This window comes from Lagenorhynchus albirostris, chromosome 4, assembly GCF_949774975.1.
Source record: "Lagenorhynchus albirostris chromosome 4, mLagAlb1.1, whole genome shotgun sequence".
Taxonomy (NCBI): Eukaryota; Metazoa; Chordata; class Mammalia; order Artiodactyla; family Delphinidae; genus Lagenorhynchus; species Lagenorhynchus albirostris.
The window spans coordinates 27,747,486-27,771,043 of NC_083098.1; the positions used below are offsets into that span (position 1 = coordinate 27,747,486).

The 23,558-nt window shown below is 39.8% G+C and overlaps 1 protein-coding gene across 1 annotated transcript in view; it reads right to left on the reverse strand.

Moving 5' to 3' along the window:
• NR3C2 (nuclear receptor subfamily 3 group C member 2) overlaps window positions 1-23,558 on the reverse strand; it is a 368,768-nt gene that overhangs the window by 71,498 nt on the left and 273,712 nt on the right. Inside the window, exons 5-6 of the mRNA XM_060147724.1 lie at window positions 2,989-3,327; window positions 1,077-1,221 (exon numbers count right to left, since the gene is read on the reverse strand). Of these exons, the coding sequence (XP_060003707.1) occupies window positions 1,077-1,221; window positions 2,989-3,327 (484 nt within the window). The remainder of the gene's footprint in view (window positions 1-1,076; window positions 1,222-2,988; window positions 3,328-23,558) is intronic.

Genomic DNA, 23,558 nt, shown 5'->3' on the forward strand with positions numbered 1-23,558 from the left:
CAGTTGTTTGGCCTCACTTCATGCTTCTGAAGCATGAAAATTTATGCACTAGTAGAATTATTTGTTCTGACTAATGGCCCAAAGAACGGTCACCCCAAGAACCAACAACTGATGCTCCTAATTTATCTTGGACTAAAACTGCCTCCCAGGTCCACCATATTTGGATGAAGTGATACTCTCAGGGCAACTACTACCGGTACAATTTAGGTATCTTGGCACTACATGTCCACTTTGAATCTTTCACGTCCCTTTTCTCTCTTTTATCACCAATCCATTTCTCATCTGCTTCCTTCCCTATTGAAAAACCCCTATTTTCATATCTTGAGAGACAGCCATCTGTTAGAATATGGCTGTGGTTACTATCATCATTCAAATGTTCCTTTTTAATTTATCTGTTTCTTGACCCAACAATTACAAAGAAGCATGGCTGGATGTAAACATGCACGAAATGTGCTAATGTAGAATGCAAACAATATTAAAATGTAAACTTCACATAGGGAGGAATTCACGGCCAAAGAAAAATCTAGTACTATTCTTTCAATCTTTTTAAAATGCATCATAAACCTAAAAATGTTTCACTACAGAATAACAGTTTGGCTTCTCTTATGATCACAAAGAAGGGTAATTATGATTGTCATGAAAACACACTGAGCAGATGTATACTATTAACAAAAGAATCATTATATGACTGTGCTCAAAAACTGGCATGTTATACATTCACATTTCCTAGAAATCAGACAGTCTTCCCAACTGGAGTAGATACCAGAAGAGATTGTTTTCTATTAATTGTGGCTTGTACCAATCAAGTTTTGGGAGCCAACTGGATCATCATTCTTTGGGACAATTCCCACATACTATCATGTGAGATCTATATACACTGATCTATATATACTCAGACACGTGCATTATAATTTTGTAAAAAAGTCATTTTTAAGTTCTCAAATGATAGCTTTTAAACTCTTAAAAAACGTTATCAGTGGATTCTTTCACAAAGGTACATCTGTTTAGAAATCATAAAAGAGCGTAGCGAATAACTCTTCGGTTTATTTTATGAAGGCTAATTAATAGGTACTTACTCATTAAAGACTAGGTCTGGTGCAAAATAGAGAAATTGGCTGTTCGTATGTTTGTACGATCTCCAGCTCAAGGCAAATGATGACAGACACATCCAAGAATACTGGATGAGGGTAATTTGGTCCTCGAGAGGCAGGTTTTTAAATCCTGAAGAAGAGAACAATTCATCACAAAAATACACTTAGCATTTAAGAACATTCCAGGAAGAAGCTTCGTAAGTCAACCCCAAACTGCCCCCTTACTCTCATTGACTCAAATCAATTCCACAGTTATTTACAGAGCACCTATCGTGGACCTGGTCCTGTTCAACATTTCATGTTAAATTCACCTTAAATTGTCAATGAGGGTAAACTGCCAAGGCAAAAAAAAACTAAGACGTTCTGGGAGTTTCATTGTGGACAGTGGTCTACAATCCTTAGTTAGACTGAAAGAATTTGTGTTCACCTGTACCACTTGCTTCATCCTACTCACAATGAATAACTTCAAAATAAAAGATAACTTAATGACATCAACTCTTGCATATCTGCAATACTGGTGGAAGATTTTACTTTACATGAGTTTGCAGTGATTGAAAAAGTCTTATTCCTAGCTTCCCCTAGGCTGGGATAATGCCAGACTTCAACAGACTTCTGAGGCAGAATAAGCATCCTTGATGCTGTCCTGCCTTACCCACAGTCTTCCTTTCTGGGCCTCAGGCCCTTCTTTTGTTTCTTTTCTCACCCTCTGTACTCCCAGGGGCACCAGGGTATTCTTCTGTTTGTATATAGTTTCACCTGGGCAAGCTCCCCTTCAAAGAGTCAGTCATCAGAGCTTTCCCCAGACTTTTGTCTTACGGCTGCTGGTTGACAACAGGGCATCTAAGAAACTGCTTTGGATTAATGAACTGGGACAATGTGATCACAATTCTGAGCAATGTTTCTGTAGATTAATAGAAGCCTTATTAATAAAATGCTACAGCATAAAACAGACTAAAGTAGGAATTTCAAGGACAAATTAAAGGGTTATGGAGGTAAGATATTTTCAGAAAGACTCTTTCAGAGGCCCCTACAGCCTACCTGAGAGGTCTTTTTTTTTAAATTAATTTTTATTGGAGTATCGTTGATTTATAATGTTGTGTTGGTTTCTGCTGTACAGCAAAGTGAATCAGTTATACATATACATATATCCACTCTTTTTTATTTTACTTTTTTTCGTCGGTACGCAGGCCTCTCACTGCTGTGGCCTCTCCCGTTGCGGAGCACAGGCTCCGGATGCGCAGGCTCAGCGGCCATGGCTCACGGGCCCAGCCGCTCCACGGCATGTGGGATCTTCCCGGACCGGGGCACGAACCCGTGTCCCCTGCATCGGCAGGCAGACTCTCAACCACTGTGCCACCAGGGAGGCCCTCCACTCTTTTTAGATTATTTTCCCATATAGGCCATTATAGAGTATTGAGTAGCGTTCCCTGTGCTATACAGCAGGTCCTTATTAGTTATCTAATTTATATATAGTAGTGTATATATGTCTTGATTTACCTGGTCTAGGGCTTAGAGTAGCCCTGGCTACAAGCTGCTAATAATGGGCTCAATTCTTGCTTTGGCAACTAGAATGTGTTTTGCCTTATTAATATTTCTGGAATGAAACTTTCCATTTCAATCCTCAACATAAGAAATGGGTATGTTCTATTAACAGACCAATAGAACAATGTTCTATTGTTCTATTAACAATAGAACCCTTAACTCTAACTTCTCAAGAGAAATGAGCATATTCACCAGATTTTTCCTCTACACACTTGATTCATTTGACAACCAGTAAAAAACTGGCTGTCGGGATCGAACAGAAAGCAAACTCAATCGCACTGTTGCATACGGTACGCTCTGTTGCCCTGACGTGCCTAGCTCAGGACGCAGACCCTGAAACGCGAGGCCATCCTACCTGGAATTACCTTCGCCCACTTCACGACTTGGATCATCTGTTTGCCTGCTAAGCGGTTTAGGGTGGAGAGCAGATTTTCGGCTGTATCTGGTTTGGAGTTGTCATAGCCTGCATACACAATCTCGGGTTCGATGGTTTCAAGGACCATGGAAGGGGAAGGTGTGAGCGCTCGGGAAATTGTGGAGAGTTGAGGAACCAGCGCTGAGTTGACGGACGGCTCTTGCGCAGGAGCGATGTACGTAGTTCCTTCCTCTGGGCTCTGTGGGGGGGGAGGTGGAGGCTGCTGTGACTGTTCCTCGTGAATCCCTTTTAACTTCCCCAACTTCTTGGACTTTCGAGCTGTAAAAAAAAAAAAAAATTATAAACAGGGCAAATTAAGATTATGTTTGGCATGATAAATACCATCTAAAGCACAACACTTTTGTATGTTATATACAAATGTTAAGAGTAAATCTTAAGAGTTTGCGTTACAAGAAAAAAAACTTCTATTTCTTTCATTTTGTATCCATATGAGATGCCGAACGTTCACTAATCTGATTGGGATAATCATTTCATATCGTATGTAAGTCAAATCATTATGCTGTACACTTTAATACAGTGCTGTAGGTCAATTATTATCTCAGGAAAACTGGGATTAAATAAATAAATCAGTAAGTGGCACCACACAAAAAGAAGGAATTAAAAAAAGATTATGTTTGGCATACCTTACATGAGGTAAATTGCAAGCAAATATTGACTTATATTGATTAAAGCGTACTTTTCCTCTAAGGATGTCTTGTTATACTAGTAGGAACAGCCCCTTTTCAATATTTTTCTGATACCAGACCCTGTCCTAAATGCTTTTTATAAATGAACCACTTTAACAATTTTATGACTAGGTACTATTACGATTCTCATTCTATAAAGAGGAAGCAGACCAGAAGGGTCAAGAAATCTGTCCAAGACTACACAGCTAGTATATGTAAAATAGAGTTAAGAGCTCAGAGGAAGGATAAATTATTTCAGATGCTAATAAGTTACATATGCCTCAACTAAATCTTATGTAAGCCAATAATTCCCACCTATTACGCACCAAAGAATTGGCAACAAGGGCTAGACTCGCCCGATTGAGCTTATTATCTTAGTGCTGTCTCTGTTCCCTCTAATTAGCTTTCTCTGGCCCTTTACTTATTCCTCTTTGGTGCTTCTCTACCACTTACTCTTCCTGCTGTGGTCCATGTGCAACCACTTGCTTACTCAGAGTAGTTATTTTGTGCAGATGCTGTTAGACCCACCGATGTCCCCGGCTATACTGTGAACTGCTGAGGCATAAAGAGTGGGTGTTCCTCTTCTTTTACAGCCCGCATGGCGCACCTTGGTAAATGCTATGCCTACACAAAGTGACTTACCGATTTCCACTGAATGAATGCGAGCTAATCAACCCCAAAGAAAGGCAACAGAAGGGAAGAAATGAAATATCGGGATGATTCCAAATTGGGGCACTAACCAGTAAACGTACAGGAATTGATGCTATTAAAAAATTCAGATGCTATTAAAAAAAATACCATTACACAATCCTTAAAAATTTCTCCTACTCTATATTTTTACTATAAATAAACATTTCACATGTCACATAGCCTATAACTAAAAGATATCACAAAACGGTACAAGAATACCACTTTAGAATTTTAGTAGAATGTATTACAAGTGACCATATTCTGATTTACCCAGAACAGTCCTGGTTTATGCTTGTTTCCCAGCATGCTTATTAGTGAGTGCCCTGTTTACTCCTAAAAGTACCACATTCTGGACAATAAATAGTGTGTTCATCATAAAACCAAAGAATCAGTATTAACTTTAATAGCAACTGCTTTTAAACAAATTTTATTGAAGTAGAGTTGATTTACAATGTATTAATTTCTGCTGTACAGCAGTGACTCAGTTATACATATATATATGTTTTTCATATTCTTTTCCATTATGGTTTATCACAGGATATTGAATATAGTTCCCTATGCTAAACAGGAGGACCTTGTTGTTTATCCATCCTATATATAATAGTCTGCATCTGCTAATCCCAAACTCCCAATCCTTCCCTCCCCTATCCCCCCTCCCCATCGGCAACCACAAGTCTGTTCTCTATGTCTGTGAGTCTGCTTCTGTTTCACAGACAGGTTCATTTGTGTCGCATTTTGGATTCTACATATAAGTGATATCATATGGTATTTGTCTTTCTCTTTCTGACTTACTTTGTTTAGTATGATAACCTCTAGGTCCATCCATGTTGCTGCAAATGGCATTATTTCATTTGTGTTTATAGCTGAGTAATATTCCATTGTATATATGTACCACATCTTTATCTATTCATCTATCGATGGACATTTAGGTTGTTTCTATGTCTTGGCTACTGTAAATAGTGTAACAGCAACTGCTTTTCATTCACATCTCTCTTGAGGGTTCTTACAATAGATACGGGGAAAGAAAGACTGGGGAGGTGGAAGGGAGAATTGGGAGGTAGATGTCAGGACTGGGGAATGGATGGCAGGTGGGTGGGGTTAATGGGGAGATGGATAGATAATGGGGAAGATGGGTGAATGAACGAATAAATGGATAAAGGATAGAGAAAGTTCAGATGTGCCAAACTGAGCTTAGAGCTATGGTAATAATTTACTTTGCAATTGTAAGGTTTTCCATTCTATTGAGGAATTTATTTTAAAATTCTTGAAGTACCAGACACCTTCAACTTAGCTCTAACATGTGTGAGAAACTTACAGGATACAAATGTAACACAGAGTAGGGCTATGCCACACCGATTAATTTGATTTTCAAAATAACCATTCATGCTTGTAAGTATGGCCATTAATATTACATTTACCACTTGCATCACAGAAACACTGATTCAGATAAAAGACAAGCCCCTATCCAACAACAGACATACCTGCCACACATTCATAAAATACTGGAATCGGGCTTAAGAGATGAACAAGATATAATTCCTATCTTTAAGAAGTTTGAAATTAGCAAAACAATTTAAAAATTTCAATTATTTCAGATCATTTCATTTCTCATGGACTGTCTCCTTCAATGAAAGAGGCAGAAAAACCTGAGTTTTAGAACTGTCTGAATGAAAAGCAGATGTATCCTATTCATGTAGTATGCTAATGGGGAGTGGTTGACAAAGTACTGCTCAGCAGTGCTGAGCATACAGAAGGGGACCAAGATGCTTCCGATGAATGAATGAGTGAACGAACCAAAGAAAAAAATAATCACTAAATGCCTCAAAAACTAGGCAAAACAGAGAAGGAGAAGAAAAGAATCAAACATGCAGATAATCCCCAATGCTGGTCAGTGGATGATTGTATCTATAAGAGTTTGAGAAGATCCTCGATAGCACAGATTAGTCATTTGGGGAATCAGATACTTGGGACTAACTGCCTCTGTGTCACATAAACTTGTCTCTAAGCCTCAACTGATTCATCCGAAAAATGAGAATGACAGTGTTTCCCTCTCCTATCTCACAGAGGACTCAACAGGTAAGAAAACTAAAAACAATGTTGAAAATTATTATTAACATCTGAAATAGCGCTTCAATGCTACTTCCATTCTTTCACATAATTTTGCAGATATTAAAACTATTCCCGTTCATTAAAATGTCCTTATCCTTTATAAGACTACATCTGATGATAACCATCATTTGATTGATGAGAAATAGACAACGGTGATATTCTCAAATTTTATTAAAAATGATATCTGCTTGCAAGTTAATTATAAAATTCATACTTGTTTTAGGCCTTTGGTCTGTAATGCTGTGTCTATTCTCATGGCTGATTTAAGGCCAATGCTATGAAATATCATGAAGAAGAATGCTTAATATTTTCCCTAGCACTGATACACAAGGCTGTGGCCTGTAGCACAACTGACTGAGCAGATTATCAATATTATGTTTAGCATTTCAGTTACATTTAATTTTATGTTGTAATTTTATGAATATATGAGGGACACTGGAATTGAGTATTTATTTATAGTTCCTTAAATAGTTCAAGAAAATAAATATCTTCAGTGTGCAGATTCTTCAGCCAAGTGTATTCATCCTGCATCTTTTTCTAAAAGAGTACAGTTACATAACAATCGTATTACCCAAAGCAGCCCTTCTAAAATGCTTGAAAATTTTATACTCTTTCTAACACACGCCGCCTTCTAAAATTAAAGCCCCTGAAAGTTGCCAATGTCTGATGTGCTCCTATAACATCACTTTCCGTGACCCTTATGGGTACTCAATAAATGTTTGTTGACACTTCATTTTCAAACTGTAATACATTTTAACAAACTATTATATATGTAAATGTAAATTATTAATAAATTAAATTAAAAGTAAATTATTAATTTACTTCTGTGTAGGAAATGTAGGCAAGTTTGACATTGTAGGATAAAATTTCTGAATTGTTATTATTCCTTTTCAAAATTTCTACTGTGTAATGATCCACCTGCAGAGTTATTACTCTGAAAATGCCACAACTAAAATAATAATAAGCTCAATTTATGGAGCACTTATGTGCCAAGCACAGTTCAAAACAATTTCTAGTGGTCTTAAGCCTTCCGAGGCTCACCATGACCCTACGATTAGGCAATGTCACTTCCATTTTACAGATGCACAGAGACAGGAAGTACTTCTTCAAGGTTGCAGGGCTGGTAAACACCAGGGCTAGTTTTTGAACTGGACCATGGCTCAGAGCCCACACTCTTAACCTCTGTGCTATGCAGTCTCTCTTTTAATCCTTTTCTCTTTATCTAATTTGTATTTTAATACTTTAAGATTAGCACCAGCTTCAAATCCAAGTGTATAATTAAGATGTGTGCTAATTACACAGGAAAATCTCTGGCCAAAGATACTTAATGAACATGTTTCCATTACCCAAAGCATCCGTGAACATAAATTAGGGGTCTTATCACTACCTACCACCTTACTAAATTAACATGGAGGTAATGGCCTTTGGGCTTGGGAACACATGTTCCCTTGTGACCCAGACACAATTCATTTCTCACCTGCCAGCCACAGTTGCAGGGTGTGTGTGTGTGTGTGTGTGTGGTGTGTATTAATATGACTGTGAATGTCTCCCAGTCCCACGTGAGCCTAGGAGAATTTCTCTTGTTCTACCTGGATGTTATAGTAACAGTATATGCTTAGCAGCTGCCCCCAGGTGCCAAGTCCTTAATTACTAGCAGCAACTTAGCAGCCACTTTCTCCTGGCACTGCCGGGGGAAAGAACGCTATAGATTCCCCATGAATTGTTCCCCCAGGAGTTGTGCAATGGGAAGGACCTGCTTCCTATCCAGAATTATAAGCTGGACAGCAAGCAGGAAGCGTCTGGTGGGACCCTATAAAAATTGTGGAAAATTCCCAGTGGGGTCTCAAGATTCAAAAAGGCCCTGAAACATGGCCCATGTTTGCTCTGTCTGCTGAGGCCGACCTGGTCTGCTACATACCCTTTGGACAAACTGCCAGTGTGGTAGAATGGCGGCCGGCTGGGAATGACAGACACCGCTTCTGCATCCCCCAGTAAAATGATGAGATGCACGGGATTCTCCTGCTACTTTCATCACTATCTTTCTCAAGTGTGTTCAAATGACAGATTCTTTAGACTTGGAGATAGGTCATTGGGACAACGTCTTTTTTTTTTTTTTTCCTATCTGGAGTAGAATAAAAGACTGATGGGGGGCTTCCCTCGTGGCGCAGTGGTTGAGAGTCTGCCTGCCGATGCAGGGGATGTGGGTTCGTGCCCCGGTCCGGGAAGATCCCACATGCCACGGAGCGGCTGGGCCCGTGAGCCAGGCCGCTGAGCCTGCGCGTCCGGAGCCTGTGCTTCGCAACGGGAGAGGCCACAATAGTGAGAGGCCCGCGTACCGCAAAAAATAAATAAATAAATAAATAAACCTTTAATTTAAAAGACTGATGGGGAGCTTTTTCAACCATAACATTTCACTGGAAAGATGTAAAGTGAGAATTCTGTCATTTTAGAAATGCTCAGTGTCATGTCTTGAAATTTTAGGTCTTGGCAGTAAATATTAGAGAGGATATATTGAGGTTATATGAAAACATGTATTTTTCTGTTCCAGGCCAAATGTAATTACTGGTTTAAACCCACAGGACAGGGCTTCCCTGCTGGCGCAGTGGTTAGGAGTCCGCCTGCCGATGCAGGGGATTGGGTTCGTGCCCCGGTCCGGGAGGATCCCACGTGCCGCGGAGCGGCTGGGCCCGTGGGCCATGGCCGCTGAGCCTGCGCGTCCGGAGCCTGTGCTCCACAACGGGAGAGGCTACAACAGTGAGAGAGGCCCGCGTACCGCAAAAAAAAAAAAACCCCACAGGACAATAAGAGCATCCACCCCATTCTCCTTCTTTCATAGACCATTTCTCTTGCCACTCTCCTCCTAATCACGCTTTCCTATTTTCCTCATCCCCTTTATCTGCACGACTTTTCCCCTTCTCCTGCCAGGGGAGGAACACACCGAGAGTTAGCGGAACAACCAAGTATTTCTGTGTCATGAGATCAAAGGAAGGAATACCACCTTCCTACAGATTTAACTGGTTTTGCAGCAAAACCTCTCTCATTTTTACTAATAGGAAAAAACATCTACGGTTCTCAAAGCCATACACACTAATAGAATTGGGGTGAGGGTCAGGGGTACATTGCTTTATGAATAAATAATTAGCCTCTCAATTGATAATAAGTGGCATTCCAATTGTTTAATAAATCTCCTTGAGTGGTTATAGAACTTGAATACTGGGTGTCTTAAAAAGTATATCTAAACATTTTCACGTTAATATACATAATTTAACAAATGAACAGGCATTATTGATTTTATTAGTATAAAAACCATGCTAAGGCAAACTGAGACCCAACCTTGGGCCACTTTAAGACATTCCACACGACAGACACACACACACATATACCCACACACGCGCGCGTTAACTGTGTGAGGTAATGCGCACGTTAACTAGCGCGATTGTGGTAATCATTACATAGGCATATTGATATCACAATACCACACTGTTCACGTTAAATATGTATCATTTTTTGTCAATCATAACCTCAATAAATCTGGGAGGAAAAAGACATTACAGATTAGTGGATCTCCACAGATTACATTTTAATGTGTGTACAGAGATAACCATAGATATCTCTATAGCTATAACAAACATAATTTTGTTGCTATTGTTATAGAATACATTTATCTACTACTTAGCAAGTAACTAATATTCACCCATTGTGTAGAAAGTGCCCTGGTTTTATGAGCAGTGCAATGCTGAATAAGATGATCTGAGCCCAGACAAGAGCTTACAACCTTGCGGAAGTTGGATCAATACATAAGAAAGCAATCAGGGTGATAAAATAGGCTATGACAAGTTTGGGGTCAGTGTTCCGGACTATGTATGTGGTGAGTGAACAATGGCAGGAAGACACTGGTTTATCTTTCTATGAGCGCCTCCACTTTCCTGTATCCCTCTGTGTTAATTCCCACTGTGCCCTGGTTTGCTTTTGGTGTGATTCAAATGACACTGAGGGCCCACGTGGAGCGGTCACTTCCCTGTGTGGGCATCCACCCAATGTTAAGCATCACTGACCCCCCCACCCCCGCCCCGAGAGGAGAGTCCCTCAGACCAGAAGCTAAATGTGAACAGAGACTCAAGGGAATCTGAGGGAGATAGAATAGGGGTCTTCTGATTTTGCAGAGAGTGACAAGGTTCTGGAAGACCATCCCCAGTGACGTATTCTGATACCTTCCCTGCTGGAGACAGGGATTCAGAAAGGGGCAAAGCCAGACGCTGCCTAGGAGACACTTCTTGGGCGAGATGGCTGATTAACATGATTGTTTTTATGGCATTTATATTTTTCTGTAATTAGATTCTTTTTTTCTCCACTAATACTTAGCAACATTTTCTCCTCCCTTTTTTTCTTTTACTGTCAGTCAGACTCAGGAACGTCTGTACACAGGAGGATGTGTCAGGGGGAGGGTTCCATCTCTGGCCAGAGTTTTAAAGGTGAGGCAGTATGTCTTCGAGGTCTGGCCAGGCTGGGATTGCGTTAAACCAAGTAAGAAACTCAAAAGAAGAGGAAACAATGTCTTGAGAAATGGTCTCTTGGTGATGGCCTCTGGGTAATGGAGAAAGTTTCCAGTGCTTTCTTCTGTTGAAACCTTTGCTGGTTTAAACGAGAGAGAATGCCACTGGACTGAGTGGCAGTGGGCTGAGTCACTGTAATTCCAGAACTCCTTGGACATCACTTCTAAAGAACCGCGGGCAGTGGTGGGGCAAGGGTAGCAGCCAGCACCCCACGGCCAGGTGGGGTGGACAGCAGGTTTACTCCACGGAACACCCCCTACCTGGGCCTTGCCACTGTTGGGCTGATATACACCTCCAGGGAGTATCAGAAGGGAGCAACAAAATGACGACCGCTCCATCCCCAAAGCTTTGGACCAAAAATGTTTATGGGGGAAAAAAAAATAAGCGAAAAAAGACAGGGATTGAGTTATACTAGAGTAGAAAGTGAGGGATATGAGAAACCAAATAGCAATTTCAAAAACTTGACAAGCCTTTTCCAAATCACAGTGAGCATCTATTTTCTGTTTCTACTGAGGTCAAGATAAGATTTAAAGGGTTTAAAGGGCAGAAGCAGGGATTTAGATGAGACATTAGGAGAAATTCCTGCAAGTTTTCTGGAATGTGTTATGGAGAGAGCCTGGAATGCATGACCACCAAGAACATGTAATATTCTTTTCTAAAAACTCGAAAGTAATAGGTAGGCAGGTTCCCTGCTTGCCTGAGTGCAATTCTGCCGCGCAGGAGGAGGACGATGAAATGAGTTATCGAGACCCGGTAGCCCTACAAGGGAAGGAAATATGACCTCCAATGTACATTCCAGCCTTCCCTGTGTCTGAGTGGAACTTCTCTGGCTCATATTTGTCTCAAAAACAGGAAGAAATCCCTTACACTTGTACGTGTGGTAAGAGATAATTTTAGAAATATTTTTCCAAAATATACTCCAAGGGCAAATACTATGATCACTGAACGCAGGCTTGGGAGAACATCCACTGCCATGGAAGAAACTCCTAAAGTTCTATATGCTCCCTTTTACCCTATCCCCAGAGTTCACATGCCCCCCCACCCTTTTTTTTTTTTTTTTCAGTTTTACCATTTAAGGTACAGAACTCAGGTCTGTACTGAAAATGGGCTCTGTGGTTTCTCCTAATCCTGAGGTTACCTAATTTTTTTTTAAGTGGGGAAAACAGTTCATAGTAAAGGCTATCATTAATTGAGAATCTGTATGTCCAGCATGATAGCATCTTTTAAAAATGTTATCCTGTTAGGGCCTCATAAGTGCCCTGTGGCTAGGTATTATTGTTAGCACCACTGTACACAGGGGTAAAGTGGTTTGTACAGGGTCACAAGGATGGTCTTCAGTTAGGAGAAAGTGAGTTTTTGTCAGGGCATAGAAAAAGAGAACAGAGAAACCCCATCACATGTGCAGAGTGCATCAAATCAGAAGGTCAAAGGGGTATGAAGAGGACCCAGAGCCCTAAAGACTTTTCTAGATTATCAGCGAGGTTGCCATTGGATCACCTCTAGTAACAAGATCAGCAGCCTTTTTTAATGGGAGACACAGAAGAACCGGTACCAATACACAGGATGCTTTCTCTCCTAATTCCCTGGGCAGGACAGTCAACCCCTGTGTAGGACAGTCAACCCCTGTGTACTCCGGGGCTGTTGCTGTAGCAGATGAGACAGTCTCTTTGCTTTTGCTCCTTGTTTTGACACCTCAACTCTGATGGCAGCAGAAATCAAAGCAGGCAGAAATCAAACCAGTCTGTACTAAAAAACAGGACTTATTGGGGGAAGAACTTACTCCTTCTGAGTAAAAATCAAGTTCTGGGCTTCCCTGATGGTGCAGTGGTTGAGAGTCCGCCTGCCGATGCCAGGGACACAGGTTCGTGCCCTGGTCTGGGAAGATCCCACGTGCCGCGGAGCGGCTGGGCCCGTGAGCCATGGCCGCTGAGCCTGCGCATCTGGAGCCTGTGCTCCTCAACGGGAGAGGCCACAACAGTGAGAGGCCCGAGTACCACCAAAAAAAAAAAAAAAAAAAAAAAAAAATCAAGTTCTATGTTCAAGAATATTGAAATGGTTAGTAGAGATGGATTAATCAATGTACGAACCCAAATGTCATCTCTTATAAGTATTAGTTCAGCTAAACTTCACGTATGATCTTATTTTATTTCTGCATCACCAATAAAGCAGAATTCTTAGGTAAAAAAAATAAGGTTCCTAAGCTCCATTGCAACTGATAGCTGAGTTCTGAGTCTGAATAAATATATTTTTTAAATCAAATGAGCATTCTTTAGAAAATACAGATAATATATTTGCTTTTGTAAATTCTTATTCTTTGGGAATAATGATGCTGTGCTCAAGATTGATATCTGTGTAAATGTAAAACAAAACACAAGCAAATAAGCAAAAAGAAGACAGAAAAGCTCCTTCTAGTTTTACAATCTACTTAAAATAAGAAAAAGAGCACTGTGATAGCTATGGCTGTCCAGCAAAAGGTCCTTCTCTCAGTTAAAAAGTTCATTCTTTAATAGCTGCAAGAGCCGCCTTCTTGGCATATGTTTGAGCAGAGAACTTATTACATGAAGTACGATCTCACTGGATATGCAAGGTAAATAGTCTCATTAAGAATATTTTATGAAGAAACATGACTGTTCTAACGAGGTCAAGCGGTGAATAAGGTATGATAAAGAGGCAAAAGGCAGTGACCTGGAAATAGATTATGGCACCCAGCTTAATTTACTGTGTCTTCCCCAGTCCTGGCGTGATTCTCCATAGGCTCAGGCCAAAAAGAGCTGGTCAGATGCTAGCGCACACGCTGGGCAGAAAACCCAGAAGAATGGTCCCGAGCAGACCTGCTCACACTGGCAAGTCAGCTAAGCAGGATCTACCTTAAGAAATATTACGTATAGAAAAATAAGAGTTTACCCAACAGAGGTATGATGAGGGTATTTACACTGGGTAACGCCATTTTCCTTTACAAAAATTTCAACCGAAGACTTCTTTCATAAGCTCTCAAAGAACATACAAAATGTAATGCATTCCTGTTTGTCTGCACATTATTTTTTACATATGTTTCAATTATCCTGTTCTTTCCTCTTAGTATTTGTTGCTACTTCACTGCAATGGTTTCCTCAGCTTGGTCCCTTTAACTGTAGCCTTACAATTGACATTACAATTTGGAAGTGTCTGAGAATTCTAAAGCAACCAAGGAATTTTCCTAAATTCAATTTCAGAAATTTTTAAATGATTAGTATTTGTGTACATAAGACATAAAAACCATGCAGTGAAATGAAAAAATATACAGATATAGAACAGTGTTATCTCCAGTACCAATTTTCTTCAAATTATTTCATCTCCCTTAGCTCAACATTCTTCCTATAAAATAATTACTTAGAGCCACATTATAATTATTCTTTCAAAAGCTTTTATTTAACAGCATTTTCTATATACAATCACCTTAATTTTAACCAAATTTTAAGTAATGCTTTACTTTATTTAGCTGAAAAGTAAACCAACGAGGTTTTAGTTGAGACTACCAATGTTGAGATTATAACTGAATGATTAAAAATGATTAAAATTGCTTCGGAAGAAAATGAACTGGTGAAGCAGAAAACCAGATGTAAAGTAATAATCCCATGAATTGATACAAGGACATTTTTCACAATTTTTCACAACTGGTATAACACAGAAAATATTCTGTATTTCTAAATACTATCACTCTAGTATTAAGAACATTTTACAAATGCAAGACAAAGCTGGCCAGCAGAATTTGAAAAATATCCTCATGTTAGAAGCTAATGCTAATATAAAAAAGAATGAGTAGAATGAGGACATGTTAATGAGTTAACAGGCTCCCACTTAAGTTGGGGGCAAAAATTAGATAGGCCTGAGGAAAAAGAAAACAAACGTCAATGTTGATAGCTTTTCTGCATTTTCAATAAATATTACTCCACATTTTATTCCACTGACATCATCAGAATGAGTTGAAATTAAGAATTAATAGTAGCCAATGGACTTGAAAAAAAAATATTTTTCTAGGCTGGGATCGCTTCAGGATTCAGGCTGAACCAAACTAAATGGCCTTTTTTGAATAAGTGATTCTCTTGCATTCGCTTCTCGTGTTTTCATTCCAGCCTCTCTTTGCACACAGGGTTCGTGCTGGAACATCTTGAGGCCCTCTGGTGATGTCTGGTGTTGGCAGGTATAGGTCACTGCTGGAGAGGAGGCCTCTCAGCTGCCTGGTGGCGAGCGGAGCCATGCCAGGGTAGGGCCGACGCCCAGGTCTGACCTCTCAGCTCTGTTGAGAAGACAAACTGCTCTTTTTTCCTTTGGTATTCTGCCACAGTGTAAATTCCAAAGCTTTTGGTGACTCTCTCAAACCTAGCTCAGCACAGCAGGCTGAACAAAAGCATCTTTAAAAGAATATGCTTTCCATTTAGGTTGCAAAGGACTCTTCAAATTTATAGCATTTAGCTGCATTAAAAAAAAAAAAAGTCCAAGGAAGAATTTAAGAAAGTTGTGAATACGATGCTGACTCGTTAAAAAGAAACTTTTAGAAGAAGGAAACATTAAATGTCCTTTTATTTTCAGTGATTCCTTATCATCTGTATTTTTCTTTCACATATGAGACTGAACCACAGACCTGGATGGAAACGAGTTGGCCCTTCTCCATCAAAGCTGGAAGATGAGCTGTCTTCGGGAGAGGATTTAAGTAGTTCAAGAAGGATGGATAACTGGGCCATTTCTGCAAGTTTTTCTTTGGGGTCGCAATTCACATTTAAGTCACTATTTTTAAAGTAACGTCACATTTACAATAAAGAGATTAAACAAAAACAGTTATTTATTTCTTCTCACATATGGTTCTCCATTTTCCTATTAAAATTCTGCTTCTGTTCCAAAGATAGGTTTCCCTTCATTTAAAACTAAGTCTGCCAGCATGCTGTGATGTCAGTGCTCCTATACGTAGCTCTGAAGAACGGACACTACCGTTGATGATGGATTTCACTGATGGCTTTGCTAGTGTTAGAAAAGCCCTGTCTGGGGTCACAGGGTGGCCCACGGCTGTCATCCCAGAGCAGATGCCTTGACCAGGAGTCAGTTCTTCACTGCTGACTTGGGTGAAGGCCAATCTCATGCTATGATTTTCAAATGGATGATGTGGTCCTAAGTCACATACCAGGTAAAACACAATTTTTATCCCCCATAATAATTTTTAACTTCCGTAATTGAAGGGGATGACACAAGCCTCTAAGCTTCCCTTTAGAGAATTTCTACCCTTTAATGGCATTTTCTTTGGGTCCCCAGTTAGAATTAGAAATTCTCTTTTAGATTCAAATCGTTTCCCTTTATAGATATGACCACAGAGAATAAAGATCAAGAGACCACGCCCAATATAATGAAACACCTTATATTAATTCTCTAACAAAGCCTTCAAGGGAAACACAGAGGATGTTAAGTTTCACCTCCAACCCCAATGAGCTAAGGTAGTTTCCTAGAGGAAACAATTCCAGCCAAGGGTCAACTCAGTCTTAGGCAGATGACAGAGGCAGGTCGGGCATCCTCCAAAAAGCAGCACCCCAAGTACAGTAGTGGAGGACAGGTAGCCTGCCACTTCTAACCTTGAGAGAGTCTAAAGAGAGATGAACAGGGAGAAGCCAAAAAGGTTTTTTCCTCTTCAGCTTCGTGGAAGAAACACACTCTGGAAATAGAATCCAGACAGGGTCACTCTGCATCCCTAATCTTAGGGCCCGATTAGTATCTCTGAATCAGGAATGTCAGCATGGGTTTCTTTTTGTGGCTGGAATTACGGGAAATGTACTTGCCCTTGACCCTGACCCATCCTTGGGGAACGGGCGGGGATGCAGAGAAAAGCTGTGATCTTCTCCTGACTCAGAAGACCATCATCAATTCAGCATTCTGATACCCAAATTGTGAACACCCTAACAGAACCTCCTAGAACCGGAAGGGGCATCACAAAACAGCAAGTTTGATCTCATTTTAAACAGAGGGAAATAAAGTTCCAGAGGGTGAAGTGGCTTGCTCGAGATTCCAGATGGTAGAGGTGGGAGACTCTCAGCTCCATCATTTCAAGTTCAGTGGCCTGTTTAGCAGTACCAGCATCAGAGCTTTCATAGGGGAAGACTTTAAAGAAACATGTGAAAACACATGTACTCAATGCGACAGTTATTCATGTTGATTTTATAGTAGGTTGGAAGGCATTTAATGAAAATTATGAGGGAAAGGCTATGACCCTCTCCCCAAGCCATCTGACAGCCACTTGAATATCTGTTTAGTGTGGCATAAGCACATGCTACCAACATGGAATTCCAGTTTTCTCTCAAAAATAGTTTCTTCAGGATTATCATGAGAAACAACCAAAGTTGGATAACAAAGTTATCCGGGACTCGTGAAGGTAAGCTGGTTAGTATACTGACAGCATACGACTGTAAGTGGTCTTATCTGTGTAGACAGACATTTATTTACGTTTTGGTAATGACATACCAGAGAATAGTCCTTGATAAATGACCCAATCATTGCAATGTATCATCCTAGTTATAAATTTCAAGAAGACATTTGAATACCTGACTATCAAAGTCCTGTGATTTGAATTCCATACATTACGACACGTAGACTATCAGACATGAATTGAAGCCTCTGAAGGCACGTACCTACAGGGGCATAAACATGCAGTTTTCCTAAGTAGCAATCAGTATGTAGAGGAATAGCTCTTACGGACCCTACAACTGCCCTCACCATTTTGCTTTCACGGAGCAAGCACACAGCATAAACTAGTACCTCCTGGGAGTCGATCTTCTGTAACATTTTGTATACATCAGTGTGGTCAAGAAATCACTTACATGGATTGTTTTCAACATTTTCAGCTGTAATAGTCCATGACCTTTTTTTTTTTTTTTTGACTAGTTCATATGCTTAAAAAAACAAATGTTTAATCTTTTACTTTCGGGGAACCACTATCAACCAGCGTCTTATGGGGAGGACATATGGTATACGACAAAAAATGGGGAAGAGACTAGAAATTTGGGGAAAAAACTCTAAGATATAAGATATACTACCCAGCTACTTGGATAACTCATAAGGACCACATATGATTATATATACTCTCAACTCTTTGTCCATAATACATTTAAATTTACTTATTTCCCAAAGTATAAATAATTACTAAAAGCTATGTCTATATTAAGGGATTAATAAAAGCAACAGGATATAATTGAGATGTTCAGCTAATAAAGGACTGAAAAAATGAAGAAAAGCACAGGGCCAGAGATTATGAAAACGAAGATTATCTCACTACTTCTCTAACTGTGGTTCAAGGATGGTCTTCCTCAGAATCACCTGGGAGCTTTTTCAAGATGCAGAATCTTGGGCCATCCCAGATCTGCCTGTCAGCATATCTACAAGTGGGGGTTGGGACTCTTCATTTTTAAAAACTCCCATGTGACTATTTTTCTGCATTTGGAAAATGAGAACTACCAACCTAAAGGTTCTGAATAAGATTATGGAATGAGGGAAAAACAGACAGAACCTGGAAAAAAGGTTCTTTAAAATAAAGATAGGAAGGAAGGATGGGAGGGAGGGAGCGAGGGAGGGATAGACCAGGATAAAAACATGGCCTATACCAGGGTTTCTCAACCTCATCACTATTGATACTTTAGGCCAGATAATTCTTTGTTGTTGGGTTCTGTCCTGTGAAAATGTAGAATATTTAGCAGCAGCCCAGGCCCTCTAATCCCTAGATGCCAGTAGCATCCTCCTACAAGCTGTGACAGCCAAAAGTATTTTCAGACTTTGCCAAATAACCCCCGCCCCCAGGGAGTAAAATTGCCCCTGATTGAAAACCACTGGTCTACACTAAGGAAACTGATAAAAACAAGAACAGTAAGCTAGGAAGATAATTAAATCCCTAAACTACATATCAATAAAAAACAGTCAAACGAGAGCTGAGATGAGAAGCATTCTAATCCATTATGCTCCACAAGTTAGTTTCCTTGTTAGCAGAAGTCATAAACTGGAAAGTGAGCTAAGGATAATTTCAAAACTTCATTTTCCTCTTTCACAACTTGGCATATTTCACACAAAAATTTGTATTTCTGATATCATGAAAAGAAATCTTAAAATCTCGCCATAGCTGTCTGCTTTCCCTCATGGAAACAAGTGGCTGAGGCTGAGATCAGGCCATCTCCTTTGGATGGAGCACTGAAGTTTTTTCCCTTTATGCTTTACAGATAGGTAAATTCCACACAAAATTCCTGATATAGGTCATTGGGGTTGTAAAAGATTAGAGTGTATCCATATAGTTAAGATTTACATTTAGTTTCGTAGAAATCCAAACTTTATGATCACTGCCACACTTTTTAACTACAGATGTAATTTATGGGGCAGATTAGTTCAAGATGGCTGAGTAGAAGGATGTGTGCTCATTCCCTCTTTTGAGAGCACCAGAATCACAACTAACTGCTGAACAATCATTGACAGGAAGACACTGGAACTCATCAAAAAAGATACCCCACATCCAAAAACAAAGGAGAAGCTGCAATGAGACGGTAGGAGGGGTGCAATCACAAATCAAATCCCATAACTGCTGGGTGGGTGACTCACAAACTGGAGAACACTTTTACCACAGAAGTCCACCCACTGGAGTGAAAATTCTGAGCCCCACGTGAGGCTTTCCAATCTGGGGGTCTGGCAATGCAAGGAGGAATTCCCAGAGAATCAGACTTCTAAGGCTGGTGGGATTTGACTGCAGGACTTTGACAGGGCTGGGGGAAACACAGATCCCACTCTTGGAGGGCACACACAAAACAGTGTGTGCATCAGGACCCAGGGGGAAGAAGCAGTGATACCACAGGAGACTGAACCAGGCCTTCCTGCTAGTGTTGGAGGGTCCCTGCAGAGGCAGGGGATGGCTGTGTCTCACCGCGGGGACAAGGACACTGGCAGCAGAAATTCTGGAAAGTACTCTTTGGCATCAGCCCTCCCAGAGTCCACCACTAGCCCCACCAAAGAGCCTGTAGCCTCCAGTGCTGGGTCGTCTCAGGCCACACAACCAGCAGGGAGGGAGCCCAGCCCCACCCATCAGCAGACAAGAGGATTAAAGTTTTGCTGAGCTCTGCTCACCAGAGCAACACCCAGCTCTACCCACCACCAGGCGCTCTCATCAGGAAGCTTGCACAAGCCTCTTAGATAGCCTCATCCACCAGGAGGCAGACAGCAGAAGCAAGAACTACAATCCTGCAGCCTGTGGGAGGAAAACCACATTCATAGAAAGATGGACAAAATGAAAAGGCACATGGTTGTGTACCAGATCAGGGAACAAGATAAAACCCTAGAAAAACAATTAAATGAAGTAGAGATAGGCAACCTTCCAGAAAAAGAATTCAGAATAATGATAGTGAACATGATCCAGGACCTTGGAAAAAGAATGGAGGCAAAGATCAAGAAGATGCAAGAAATGTTTAACAAAGAACTAGAAGAATTAAAGAACAAACAAACAGAGATGAACAATATAATAACTGAAATGAAAAATACACTAGAAGGAATCAATAGCAGAAGAACTGAGGCAGAAGAACGGATAAGTGACCTGGAAGACAGAATGGTGGAATTCACTGCTGTGGAACAGAATAAATAAAAAATAATGAAAAGAAATGAAGACAGCCCAAGAGACCTGAGGGACAACATTAAACTCACCAACATTCGCATTACATGGGTCCCAGGAGGAGAAGAGAGAAAGAAAGGACCTGACAAAATATCTGAAAAGATTATAGTTGAAAACTTCCCTAACATGGGAAAGGAAATAGTCACCCAAGTCCAGGAAGCGCAGAGTGTCCCAGGCAGGATAAACCCAAGGAGAAACACGCTAAGGCACATAGTAAGCAAACTGACAAAAATTAAAGACAAAGAAAAATTATTAAAAGCAACAAGGGAAAAACAACAAATAACATACAAGGGAACTCCCATAAGGTTAACAGCTGATTTCTTAACAGAAACCCTACAAGCCAGAAGGCAGTGGTATGATATATTTAAAGTGATGAAAGGGAAGGACCTACAACCAGGATTACTCTACGCAGCAAGGATCTCATTCAAATTCGATGGAGAAATCAAAAGCTTTACAGACAAGAAAAGCTGAGAGAATTCAGCACCACCAAACCAGCTCTACAACAAATGCTAAAGGAACTTCTATAAGTGAGAAACACAAGAAAAGAAAAGGACCTACAAAAACAAACTCAAAACAATTAAGTAAATGGTAATAGGAACATACATACTGATAATTACCTTAAATGTGAATGGATTAAATGCTCCAACCAAAAGACACAGGCTCACTGAATGGATACAAAAACAAGACCCATAAATATGCTGTCTACAAGAGACCCACGTTGGACCTAGGGACACATACAGACTGAAAGTGAGAGGATGGAAAAAGATATTCCATGCAAATGGAAATCAAAAGAAAGCTGGAGTAGCAATACTCATATCAGATAAAATAGACTTTAAAATAAAGAATGTTACAAAAGACAAGGAAGGACACTACATAATGATCAAGGGATCAATCCAAGAAGAAGACATAACAATTATAAATATATATGCACCCAACATAGGAGCACCTCAATACATAAGGCAACTGCTAACAGCTATAAAAGAGGAAATCGACAGTAACACAATAATAGTGGGGGACTTTAACACCTCACTTACACCAATGGAAAGCTCATCCTGACAGAAAATTAATAAGGAAACACAAGCTTTAAATGACACAATAGAGCAGATAGATTAAATTGATGTTTATAGGACACTCCACCTGAAAACAACAGATTACACTTTCTTCTCAAGTAATATTCTCCAGAATAGATCACATCTTGGGTCACAAATCAAGGCTTAGGAAATTTAAGAATACTGAAATCGTATGAAGCATCTTTTCCGACCACAACGCTATGATTTTAGAAATCAATTAAGGGAAAAAAACCATAAAAATCACAAACACATGGAGGCTAAACAATACATTACTAAATAACCAAGAGATCACTGAAGAAATCAAGAGGAAATCAAAAAATACCTAGAGACAAATGACAACGAAAACATGACGATCCAAAACCTAGGGAATGCAGCAAAAGCAATTATAAGAGGGAAGTTTATAGCAATACCATGCTACCTCAAGAAACAAGAAAAATTGCAAATAAACCATCTAAACTTACACCTAAAGGAAACTAGAGAAGGAAGAACAAGCAAAACCCAAAGTTAGTAGAAGGAAAGAAATGATAAAAATCAGAGCAGAAATAAATGAAATAGATACAAACAAACCAATAGCAAAGATCAATAAAACTAAAAGCTGGCTCTTTGAGAAGATAAACAAAACTGATAAACCTTTAGCCAGACTCATCAAGAAAAGGAGGGAGAGGACTCAAATCAATAGAATTAGATATGAAAAAGGAGAAGTAACAACTGACACTGCAGAAATACAAAGGATCATGAGAGATTACTACAAGCAACTCTATGCCAATAAAATGGACAACCTGGAAGAAATGTACTAATTCTTAGAAAGGTATAAGGTTCCAAAAATAAACCAGGAAGAAACAGAAAAGATGGACAGACCAATCACAAGTAATGAAATTGAAACTGTGATTAAAAATCTTCCAACAAACAAAAGTCCAGGACCAGATGACTTCACAGGTGAATTCTATCAAACATTTAGAGAAGAGCTAACACCCATCCTTCTCAAACTCTTCCAAAAAATTGTGCAGGAAGGAACACTCCCAAACTCATTCTACGAGGTCACCTTCACCCTGATACCAAAACCAGAAGAAGATGCTACAAAAAAAGAAAATTACAGACCAATATCACCAATATTGATGAATATAGATGCAAAAATCCTCAACAAAATACTAGCAAACAGAATCCAACAACACATTAAAAAGATCATATACCATGATCAAGTGGGATGTATCCCAGGGATACAAGGATTCTTCAATATATGCAAATCAATCAATGTGAGACACCGTATTAACAAACTGAAGAATAAAAACCATATGATCATCGCAATAGATGCAGAAAAAGCTTTTGACAAAATTCAACACCCATTTATGATAAAAACTCTCCAGAAAGTGGGCACAGAGGCAACCTACCTCAACATAATACAGGCCATATACGACAAACCCAGAGCATACATCATTCTCAATGGTGAAAAACTGAAAGCATTTCCTCTAAGATCAGGAACAAGACAAGGATGTCCACTCTCGCCAGTATTATGCACATAGTTTTGGAAGTGCTAGCCACAGCAATCAGAGAAGAAAAAGAAATGAAATGAATACAAATTGGAAAAGAAGTAAAACTGTCACTGTTTACAGAGGACATGACACTATACACAGATAATCTTAAAGATGAGACCAGAAAACTACTAGAGCTAATTGATGAATTTGGTAAAGTGGCAGGACCCAAAATTAATGCCCAGAAATCTCTTGCATTCCTATACAATAACAATGAAAGA